The 12,403-nt window shown below is 37.1% G+C and overlaps 1 protein-coding gene across 1 annotated transcript in view; it reads right to left on the reverse strand.

The window, feature by feature from the left end:
- Window positions 1-1,027: 1,027 nt before the first annotated feature.
- The window catches only part of PLPP3 (phospholipid phosphatase 3), a 74,440-nt gene continuing 63,064 nt past the window's right edge, over window positions 1,028-12,403 (reverse strand). The window contains exon 6 of the mRNA XM_026707174.2: window positions 1,028-2,968. Within this exon, the coding sequence (XP_026562959.1) occupies window positions 2,846-2,968 (123 nt within the window). The 3' untranslated portion in view covers window positions 1,028-2,845. The remainder of the gene's footprint in view (window positions 2,969-12,403) is intronic.

Raw genomic sequence — 12,403 nt, forward strand, 5'->3', positions numbered from 1 at the left:
TTGCACACATGCTTCTATTTTTCTGACTTGTATTCTTTTTCCCAAGGCTACTCATAACTCCTGTTTATAATGCCACTTTTGCTACTTAAGCATTGTCATTCAAACAAGAACACTAAAAATCAGAGAAAGTGGTGTGTATGCGTAGAACAACTGGATTTCGTGTAGTTTAACCCATGAAGTAAAAACTAGACACAGTGACATGAAGCTTTTATCTTCCAAAAAAGGACTGGTATGCAGGCATTCCAGGAAGGAGTAAGTTAAAAGCTGGGGTATTTCCTTGATAATACCATGAGTAACATATTATTAAGTTTTGGAAAAGGCAATGCTTTCATCATATCTTTTCATTACCATTGAGACATAGTTACCATGATTTAAACAAAAAAAAATTTAACCAGTAATTGTATATTTCTGATCCAAGATTAATGTAAAGCAAGGATGGAGAGTTTGCAATACTAAAGCTTTATGGGACCCTCAGAATGATTTCCCATCTGTTCAGTTCAGATCTCAGTAAGAATGAATGATCCCCATCCCTACTTCTTTTCCTGTCGGCTGCAGGATTGGGAGGAAGGAAGAGATAAAGGAGTGGAAAGAACTAGGAAAGAAAAGCAGAATTATTCTGTCAGAAGGATACAGAATAGATTCTGCCCCATTGGGCCCAGTATGTGCTGCTGCTTTATTTCTGTAGGAGATGACCAGATGGCTGAGCCTGAGGGTGGGGTCAAACATGTGATAAGTCGTGAGTCTCTGTGCGCCCACAAGAGATCTAAGTCCAGTCGACCTTGAATGCATCTCACTTCCCTTGACTGTCAAGATTCCTGTAGAGAACTTAAGCTTGCAATAAATCTTTATATTCATTGGAGCTGCCTGAATTTCCTGATTTTCCAGGCACTTGACAATTCCCCCATCAACATCTGCCCCCACCCCCAAGGCAAGCAGTTCCTAAGAATGTAGCCTTTGATAGGAGAGGAAAAAGTTATTTTCCCAAGAAATTGTTATTCTTTCTATAAAGCACATTTATACAACAATATTTTTGCAAATACAAACTTTAATTCTGTACTCTACAAAAAGTCTTGCATATTCTTCTTTTTACAAAAAAGGAGAAAGAAACATTACAAAAATACAGACAATTTAATACAATTTTATATAACTGTCTTTCGTTGTTATTTTCATTAAAATATTGCTACCAAAAGAACTACAATATTTTAATCGACTATATAAAAAAAATTAAACCAATGCTTTCCTTTTAAGCAGCAACATGTAAATAAACACAGGTCAAAACACAGTTTATGATCATAGTGGATATATCTAACATTGTTTGGAAATAATATTTTACATAGTTAATTTGTAATGTTTTATACATTATTTATATAATATTTATATATTTATATATATTTATATATATAAAAACATAGCTGGCTAGAATTGAAATGATAGGACGGATTTTGCATGGCAAAGATGTGCAAAGGCCAGTCTGCTTAGTTAGCCTGCTCAGTTTACCTCTTAAAATAAAATTTAAACATCTGTCTTTCAGAATTCCCCCTCAAAGGGCAAAAATTAGTTCTGCTCTCATTCATCTCCTTTGCCTGCCCTTGGTTTCTTCAGAGCTGCACCCCAACCTGGTGCCCTTAATGCATATCCTATAACTCAACTCACTCAATTTCATTCAGTTCTGCCAATCATAACGGGAATTGCGGTCCAGTTCACCCCAACAGCAACAAAATGGAGGAAACGGGCGTAATGAATGGCTACAAATCTCCTGTTTTCTTCAGGGCATGGGAAATTCAAGAAGAGTTTTAACTGAATATCAGGATAAGACGGCTCTGCCCAGCAGTCCGTCACCCACCTGGAGGATTAGTGTTCTGAGTTTCAACCCCAGACCTCATAGTGCTAACATACGTCAACAAGACTGTCCACACAAAAAAAAATATTTTATGAGTGGGGACTGTTCAAAATACAGTTCCACCACTAGTGGTAGTGAATAGGAAGGTTTACTGGGCCCTTGAGTAAATTGCAGGCCAGAGATACCACAGGATTATGGACAATACTTATTAAAGGTATTGTTTCAAAATTCTGGATATGTTGAATGTCCTATAGTTGATTAATCCTATCTATTCTCCAATGTTTAGAGATGTATCACTTGCAAGAACAAATACTGAATGAATGTTACAAACGGGAAATCAGCTGAGTTCTGTTTATCAAGCCAATTTTGTTTATGTCTCATCAGATAGAAAGTGGTATTATTGTTCAGGAGAATGTACAATAGGAAAAAAATATTTTCTAATATTTTACAGGGCATGCTTCATCTAAACCAAAGTAAGTCACAGTATGGAATGGAAAGAACCCTATATATATATGAGATTATCCCTAAAAAGTGACCACAATCGATGTCAGTGCTTTCTGGTACGTAGTGCTATAATTTAGTTAGTGAGGGCTTGTCTCTATACCCCCGTCCCATTTTCCTAGCAGAAAATTACAAATCTTCATAGGAAGTAAGGAAGGATGGAAAACCAAAGAAAACAGAGATGGCCAGTTTCCTAACAATTATTTAGTGTTCATTATAGTATGAACAATTTAGCATTCACTACAACATGAACACTCAGCCAATTGCACATTTAGAAATTCCTGCATGTGTTGACATGTTTTGTGATTGTTGCCTCTGACTTGGCTGAACAACATCCATTTTATGCAAATGTTGTAGAGTAAAAAGGCCACAGAGTTAAGACCTTGCAGTCAGGCAAAAGTCTCTCCCTACATTCTACTGTCAGATGAGATCGAGAGCAGCAGGTAGTTGCTGTCAGCAGTCATTTTGCAAAAAAACAAAACAAAATAAGAAGAAGTCAAATGTCTACACCATGTTGTGATGGTTGTTCCTGTCAATGATGTCCACAGGTGATAATATCTCCCTCCGGATGGGAGGAGGCTGCAACACCTTGATTTTCTGCTTGAAGAGGTCCGAGACATAAAAGACCTGTCAATAAAAATAAATACATTTAAAATGAGGGTTGGCATGTTTTACTCCTACTGCATTTTGTTTTAGTCAAGCCTCTCATTGATAAAGTGATGATACTGCCAAAAAAAAAAAAAATTGCCCAGCTTGGTACTTTTTCCAGGCATGTGAAGTGAACATTGTCAGAAGAGGCTAAAATAGCTCTTTAGAAGTTATACAGTCCCCAGTTATTTAAGAGAAAAGAATTTGTGTAATGGAGAACAAGCAAGACACATACACAAAAACACACAGAAAATACATTTTTTGGCAACTGAAGTCAACACAGCTCCCTTATCTAAGAGAATTTCCCATTTCTTAATAATAATTCTTCTTCTTCTTCTTCTTCTTCTTCTTCTTCTTCTTCTTCTTCTTCTTCTTCTTCTTCTTCTTCTTCTTCTTCTTCTTCTTCTTCTTCTTCTTCTTCTTCTTCTTCTTCTTCTTCTTCTTCTTCTTCTTCTTCTTCTTCTTCTTCTTCTTCTTCTTCTTCTTTTGGATTAGCCTTTCTTCACAATATAATTTACTATTTTAATGTGCTGTGTGGAAATACCTAAGCAAACAGTGTACTAAAGTAAGGAATTCGGGTTTGGTAATGTGGAAATAATCCAATTTCAACTTTATTTTTCTAAATCATCACACAAAGTCACACCGCTGCACTCCTTCTGGTAATCCAAACTGTGCTATTAATAAATTTTCCTTAAGAGTCAGTTCTCTGCAATTATTCGTCAGGGACTAGTCTAATGTTTCTCCACTTTTCTCTGCCCTCTCCTTCACCATCTTTTCCTTTCCATTAATATATTAACACTTACTCAGGATGACTGTTCAGTATTTATGGGGCAGCAGTAAGAGAGATTCCCAGCTACTTTTCCCTGAAATAGCCAATGAGGTAAGCACGATTACGGATGTGAAAAAGTCTTCGTTTAGCTATTCACAGAGGCAGCCACACAATGAAAAATCCCAGAGAGGAAACTTTAACATCCTCCTTTAATATAGCAGTTGAACATCTTATCAGGCTCACATAATGGGCGTGCTTTTTCTCTTGCAAAATATTATTCTGAGGCCAGAAAGGAAGAGATCCAGACAGTGCTTCGTTCTGCAAACAGCAGAATAAAAGTTAATCTCTCTTATACAATAATATTCCAGTCATCAAAATCCTTGTCATATGGATACACATGTGCACTTATTTATACATTTCCGCTGAAAGTAGAACTTTTTCTACTTTCTAATTTGTGGGCGACTAGACTGATATTGCTCATCAAATACTATGGGGTTAATAAAGAATCGGAAGCTACAATCCGAGAAATGGTGATGACTTATACTATACATATTTAAAAATGGCATACAAGATTGACTGGAGTAGAATGAGAGAGGAAGAGTCAGTTTTGTTCAGATTGTATAACTTCCTTTCAGGACTAGGTTCAATCTCTGCCATCTTCAGTATGCCAGCAAAGTATCATTCAATGCTTTCCCAAAGTGAGAAATCACCAAGTACATTATAAATATAAGAAATGATTCATTTTATGGATGCAAATGTTAAAACCGAGACTTCTAATAGTCTTATAATATTTCTGCATCTAAACATTGCACTGAAGCATAGCTACTTCACTGAGGAATTACACTTTTTTGAGAAAAATCATAGTTAGACTGTAAGATATTTTTGAATGCTTTCCTCCTCACTGCCATCCTAAAACTTGTCTGAAATTAAGTCAAATTAAAGCCCAATTGTACTTCCAGAATGTTTTTCCTTTTGCTTTTGAGAAATAAGTTTACTCACTTTAATATCCTAAATGCTATTAAAGAGAGCATCAGCTAGCTCAGTGGCAGAGAAACTTTGTAAGAAACTTTGTAAGAAAAAGATCTGTGAACTCAGAGTCACTCACAAAAGTTAGCGCTGACTAAATTCTATTGAAATCAAAGCACTTACTCATGACCACATCTGCCTACTTACTTTCACTAGTCTGTATGCTATACAGTATTTATACATATATATATCCTGCCATTCATACAAGTTACTTGTGCTAGACAACTCTGATAGATCTGCATTCTGTTTCCTCCTAAAGTTGTCAGAGCATGAACCGAAGTTTGTATAGGGCATATATTCAAAGAGTGAGCAACTCTCACTATTGGTAACTTCAAAACAGAACCTTGGTACTAGATAATTAATGAAGCCAAATGCTCTTTATTGTCCTATTTATGTCTTTTGTGCTATTAGGATATTTTGTTTTTTTCTAGATTTGTAATTGGAAAAGGTAAATGTCATTCAAATTATACCACAACTGTACTGTATGTGCACAACTGTAATAGCCCTAGTGGGGCAGTGGTTAGAATGCAGTATTGCAGGCAAACTGCCAACAATCTGGAGTTTGATTCTGACAGGACTCAAGGTTGATTAAGCCTTCCATCTTTCCAAAGTCGGTAAAATGAGAACCCGGACTGTTGGGGGCAGTATGCTAACACTTAAACCACCCAGACAGTCTGTAAAGCAATATGGGGCAGCATATAAGTCAACGTACTATTGCTATTTATATTCCAGATCAAATGTTGCTGTAGCTTTTTTGCAGTAGATAGCTGAAGGCCTGCCAAGACTTCATTTAATCTCATATATCCACATTATATATTCAAAACTCCATGACAGATCAATTTGTGGAAGGAGGAATCATGTTCATGCAGTGTAAATGACCGATGGAGAGATTAGATTCTATCTGGCCCAAATTTTATAAATGAGTAAATTATGGATGGGGTATCATCTTGGCTGCCTTAGCCTTTGTTCTGCAGCTCCTGGTTCTGTGTGGCTTTAAATTAGATACTGGGTAGCAATAGCATTAATTCTCTTTTAAATTGTATTTTGCTTTAGTGAAGACTTGGGGTTATACAGACACATACAGAAAGTAAAACATGACCTTCTAAGGTCATGGAAAAGTTCACACTTTGTATGTGGAATGCCAAAAACATGAAACAAATCCACAAGGTATTTTGGATTGAACTTCCATTTCCTGTGGAAGGTGCTCTTTGCCAATAAAAATTTGCTATACAAAGTCATCTGAAATAATCAGCAGATATTTAAAAAAAAAACTTTTATTGGATCAAGAGTACTTAGGGAAATATCTGGAAATAGTCTAAGATGGAAAGGGAAATGGATTCAGATTCATGATCTCCCTAATTTTGGAACCACATGGGTAATACTGTCTGAATCTAAAATTTATTTTGATTTTAGCAAATCTCAGTGTCACAGAGAATTCAAGTATGTCTCAGCTGTTGAAATACAAATTTTATATTGTTTTTATTTTTCAGTTGAGGAAATCAATCGAACAATCAATTCCACCTATTACTAGATGGTTTCAATACCAACAAGACAAATTCAAATGCTAGGACATTACAACCTTCTGGTTGAAAAAATATTATATAATGAGTAATAAATCACTAGACCCGTATCCTATTTATTGGCTTAGCAATATGTGAATAGAGACTGATTTGCATTTGACAGATGGATGGATTGACGGATTACATGCCATCATTATTTTTAATTATTACCTACCACACAGATAGATTTTTCTCCATACCAATCAGTCTCTAACCTGTTCTTTCAGGTTTCCCAACAGTGTACTCATTGCTACTGTGATTGTATCTATCCATCTTGCTGCTGGCTATCATTTTCTTTTTCCTTCTGCTTTTCCTATTTCTAAAGGAGGGGTGTTAAACTCAAGGCCTGCGGGCCAAATCCAGCCCAGGGGGAACTTATATTTGGTCCGTGAGGCCGTCCTGGAAACAGCAAAGCACTGGCCCATGGTACCAGAGAAAATAGAGCGGGGGAGTGTGCAAGCTCCATTTTTGTTGGCAGAGGGCTAGCAAAACAAATTAAAAACAAAACAAAGGGAGAACTATTTCCCCCTTTGCATTTGAGCATACAAGAAGGGACAGGAAAGGAGAAAGGGAAAGAAAAAGAACAAGAAGGTAAGATGGGAAGATAAGGAAGGAAAAATAAGGAAAGAGGGGAAGGAAGAAGAAAGGAGAATGAAGAGGGAAGGAAAAAGAAGAAAAGGAAGGAAGGAGATTATAAGGAGAGTGATGGAGGTTCTGAGGCAAGTCCTGCCTTAGCACTTGGCCACCACAGGTGCCCCTGACACAAGTGACGTTGAGCTGGCCATGGCCATGCCCACCATGGTCATGAACCCCCTAGGTCAACTGCGCCCCTCAATGAAATCAAGTTTGACACACCTGTTTTAAAGCCCTATAAATGATCAAATCAGACTTCTGACTTTTCAGTGACAAGACTATAGTGTATATTGTCTCAAAGCTCCTGCTGTTAAAGTGACTTCACAAGCCAAGCGTTTACCACTGAGCTGTTTATATCAGGATTCTTGACTTGTTCCTCCAAAACATTCTAGAAATCCTAAGCGGAAATGATCTGTTTATTTTTTTACTTTAGAAGATAAGTCAAAGAATTTCAGTCTGGATGTAAATTTTAGCTTTTGCCTGAGGGAGATTCTTTTTTTTTTCGGGGGGAGAGGGGGTAGTTTAGCAACTAAATAAAAGTCAATTGGATAAGTGCAGCAGGGCACTGTAACACAAGCAACAACAGAACTCTTAAGGTGACAGTTCCACTTCAGTGAACATATCTCATTCTTTATGCAGCTGAACAATCACAACCACCACAAATCTATTATAAATGATTCAAAAACTCTTTCCATCAAACCCACCCTATGACAAAGGGTTATAGAATAGTAAGCCCATATATCTGGATGACACCAGACTGACAATGTCCAACATTGGCGATGAGACAATTAAGAGTGTCAGATTTCACTTTACTGATTGATTTAGAAAAATAGGGAGAAAGTTCTCCAGTTCAAAAATCTTCTGCAAAACATTTTGCATATCAGTTTCAGGCTGGGAGTAGGGTGAGAAGGACAGAAGAAAAACAGGGCAAGCAAGAAGTAGTTTGCCTATACAGACTTTTATCAACAGGAAGGAAAAACAGTAAGACAGACAGTTCTGTACATGGGTCTACCTCTCAGTCAGGATTAAAAAGAATTATCAGTATAATTCTGTATAATTCTGTTATACAGAAGCTAAAGCAGACCAAGGGTAGAGTCACAATCTGGAACTAGAGAAATCCATTTAAGGCATATAAATAAATAAACATACAATGAAAGAAATAAGAATCAGTCTTCAATAACCATAAACATTGATGAGATGGGTGGCACATAAATCAAATAAATACATGAATCAAATATTATTGCTGCAAACACTGACAGATTCTGTAGCCATGAAACCATGGGAGGCCCTAGAAAATTGCTGACCACCCCTCTTCTCAGTTTCCTTTTCTTTGGTCATGCCTGTCATTGCAAGGATGGGCAAATGGTGACAAATGCTTTCTCTGTATCCTGGCTCAGGCTGATGCATATAGAACAGGAGCTGGCAGGGTAAAAAAAAATGATTGGGGTGAAAAAGGAAAGAGCCACGCATATGCTTGATATTGAACAGACAGCTGTTTCCTCCGGCCTCTAGCTCATCATGGGAAAGTCAAGGCAAAGCAGCCAAACTCTCTTCTGCCTCAGTAAACCAGGCCATCTGTTAACTGCTCAGGAAAAGTATGTTGGATTTGTAACTTGCCACTGCACAGGAAACAGTGAAACTGTCCATCTCTTCTATTGTCTGTCTAAAGCTGTTCACTTCTGTGTCATGAGATCATCAATAATTCACAATTATTCATAATAATTACACCTTGAAGTCTATGCTTCATCTAGGACAGAGAACAAAATGATTTTTAAAAAAACACAAATCACCACCTTTTTGAGACACCCCCAAATCTGCTGCCTTACAGCGATACCGATAAGGGGTCCTAGGCCTCTGTTCCTCTTCTAGAGGACAATTGGTATCTATTAAGCATAGGATTATAACTAGCCTTAGTTACCAATTCCAGGTACATAAATGCAAAACGGTAATTCTTCAAGCTTTTAGTTAATACAATAAACTCCAGAGAGGAATGAAATAACACACGGAGAGGGTGATGATGCACACACTTGTTAATCAGAGTTCTTGATTTAGTTTGTTATATGAACTTAACCTGGTTCAACTATTTAAAAATAAATAAATGAAAAAGCCTGAAATTAGTTCAATGACACATACAATGCTATCAGTTACAAACATGATATGAATGTTTACACAGCTGCATTCCTTCATAAACAGCTATGGAAAATGGGAATCAAATAATTCGGATTGTTGTGTCTGTGAGGAAATTGAATATTTAAAGAGATAATTGCAGGAAACTAGAAACCGAGTTAATGGAAGAATGGTAGAAAAAGCAAGGCATATTAATCTTGATAGGAAAAAAAAGCTGAGATATATAAAGTATTTTTCAAGTATTTGAAAGGATGCTACATGAAATGCAATATCTCTCTTTCCTCATTCCTTAGGACAGAGGTGGGAAACTATGGCTTCTATGACTCTCAGAATTCCTGAGCCAGCAGGGTTGCTTTAGGAATTCTGGGAACTGAAGTCCACAAGTGATAAAAGGGTCATAGTTTCCCACCTTTTCCTTAGAATATAGGAGTCTCAAACTTACGTCGTCATGGCAACATTATGTGAATCGGGATTTCTCCCCCTTTGCTAAACTGGGTGTGGGCATGGCTAGCACCTGACGCATCTGGTCCATGGCTGGGAATATGACAGTCCTGATATAGAATAATGGATTTAGTAACAGGAAGTCAAATTTCAATTGTTAGGGGGAGGAGAAACTTTCCTATCAATAAGTGCAATTCAACTATTAGCCAAATAACTGGTGGACTCCTATCAAGTAGACCTAAAAAAACCCGTCATGGCTCTTATTTCCTGCTCAAAGCAGCTGCAGCAAAAAACCAAAACAAAACAAGTTTCATTCAGCAAAGTTGCTCTGACTATATGGAACATGAGAGGAGTGAAGGTAAGACAGAAAATATTCAGCAGCTTTCAAAAGTGTTTAAATCTTTTAGGAAAGAAGGAGAAAAAAGCCACTGTAATCATTTATGGATTCATCTAGGTGATTTATGGCATGGGTTGCTTGAGGGACCACCTCTTCCCAATTACAACTGCCTGTCCCACCAGATCCAGCAGAAGAGTATGCGATGGGATCCAAGATTCCTTTTCTGCCATGGCACCCATCTTATGACACATCCTTCCCTCTGAAGTGAGGCTGGCTCCCTCTTTTCCAAAAGGAAGGCCCTCAAAATCTGGTAATGCCAGCAGACCTGGGGACCCCAGGGCCCCTAGAGAGGTAGTAAGGCTCCATTGTTCTTACATTTGCTGTCCTCTCAGTGCCTAATCACAATTTTGGATAAAAATTGTTTATTATATAATACTGTTTTACGGTTTTTATTTAACTCTGCTCAGAGACATTTTTTCATGAGAAATTAATTTGATGAATGAATGAATAAATAAAATAAACTATGCTGGTAATATGCCCAGTCTGGCCCAAATTCAAAGAAAGCTTTTTCCCCCTCAAACACTTAAACATGCCAAACCTTGATCTTTGGGGGGAAATGCAGAAAACAGCTGTTTCACATGAGTTTCAGCATTGTACATTACACCTGAAAGGCTGGAGGTCATTTGGCATGTATATTTCCATTTTCCCAGCATTATATAAAGAAACCCTACATTTGTTTTCTTGGCTTAAGAACGTCCTTCCCATTCTTGCTTGGTTTTACCAATGCCAACCTAATCCAATCTACTGACAGGTAAATCTCCTTCCTTTCCCCAAACCAATTCCTGGCTGCTAATATGTTCAGCTAATATAACAGCTCAATAGTAATAAGTGCAAGAGCGATGCAACTTCCAAAAAAGCCAACACAGTCCTAAGCTGCATTAACAGAGAATAATATCAAGATCATGTGAGCGTTAACATCACTTCATAATACCTTAGTGAGACATACTTGGAATATTGCACCTAGTTTTGATGGTTATGATATAAAAAAATATTGCAACTCTAGAAAGAATGCAAACAAAAGCAATAAAGATGATTAGGGGACTGGCTAAAACATATGAAGAACAGTTACAGGAACTGGGTATGTCTCTAGTCTAATGAAAAGAAGGACCAGGGAGGTGGGGAATATGGTAGCACTGTTCCAGTATCTGAGGAGCTCCTATAAAGACAAGAGGGATAAAACTATTTTCCAAATTACCAGAGGGCAAGACAAGGAACAATGGCTGAAAAATAAGAAAGAAGCAACCTAGAATTAAGGATTAAGCAATTAATTTTCCTAATAGTGACAGCAATTAATCAATGGAATAGCTTGCCTTCAGATGTTGGTGTTCCATCACTGAAGACTTTCAGAAAGAGACTGGACAACCTGACTGAAATGATATAGGGTCTCCTGATTGACGAGGACTAGGAGGCCTCTAAGGTCCCTTCCAACTCTGTTATTCTTTTATATTGTTATAGTGATATTTGTACCAACTTAAAAAAAACCCAGTATATTATTTTTCAGTCTGCTAAAACTTCGGAGTCTCTTTCACTTCCATGTACATCAACTGCTGTTTGATAGTATCCAGGTGTCTCTCCCAATGCAATTCATCATGAGCTTCTAAGATTGGGATACTGTCTATTAATCAAATTTAATTGGCAGCAGTATTAATCAGACTATTTAGCATGAAACCTGCCTGTGGGCCACAACAATTTCTTAGCATATTGCAGTGCCAGTGTCCCAGACATCAATGCCCTGTAATGTCTGGTGGAAGCCATAATAATAAACTGACATTTGATGTATCATGTAATATGCATCATGCCATCCCTATGCATGCAATGTCATCTTCGCTTCTCGGCTGACATTCAAGACTATAACCAGTGTATTAAAATCCTATAGCCATTTTTCCTGTCTTATAGTGACAAGTTCTATACTTTTGTTGGCTGATTTTATAATGCAAGTAGACTTATTCCACATTAAAATGAACATATTTAGACCAGACAAAACAAAAATCCAATTTCAATACGCCATCACTTTAAATGATGCACTCTGCTATAATTTTAGCACAAAAATTTAAGTAAACCAATTGCCAATAATTAATCAACACTCTGCGAGAATATGAAATCAAGGCATTCAGTTTCTTTATAGCAGGGCTGTTCTACCTGGAGTTCACATCAAGCTTACAAAAGCCACAAGAGTGGCTCTGAGCCCTTCCAAAAGTTGCAACTGAATCACAATTTTAATGTAATGTCAAATTTATAAGAAGTAATTATGTTAATTACATTTAATTAATGAAGTTAAATTAATTTAAATTAAATAGGTTTCATGTTTTTAAAATGCACCCTAGATTTACACAGAGAAAAGTAGCATCACAAAAGCTAATTTTGAAAGACTCTACCTCTGGGATCCCTTCAAGTGTGTGGTGGCAGACACTTTTAAAAACATAAAACAACTTGCAATAAAGGTGTCAAAGCGAACTATTTTC

This window comes from Pseudonaja textilis, chromosome 3 (assembly GCF_049901715.1).
Source record: "Pseudonaja textilis isolate UNSWEBS1 chromosome 3, rPseTex1.2, whole genome shotgun sequence".
Lineage (NCBI taxonomy): Eukaryota > Metazoa > Chordata > Lepidosauria > Squamata > Elapidae > Pseudonaja > Pseudonaja textilis.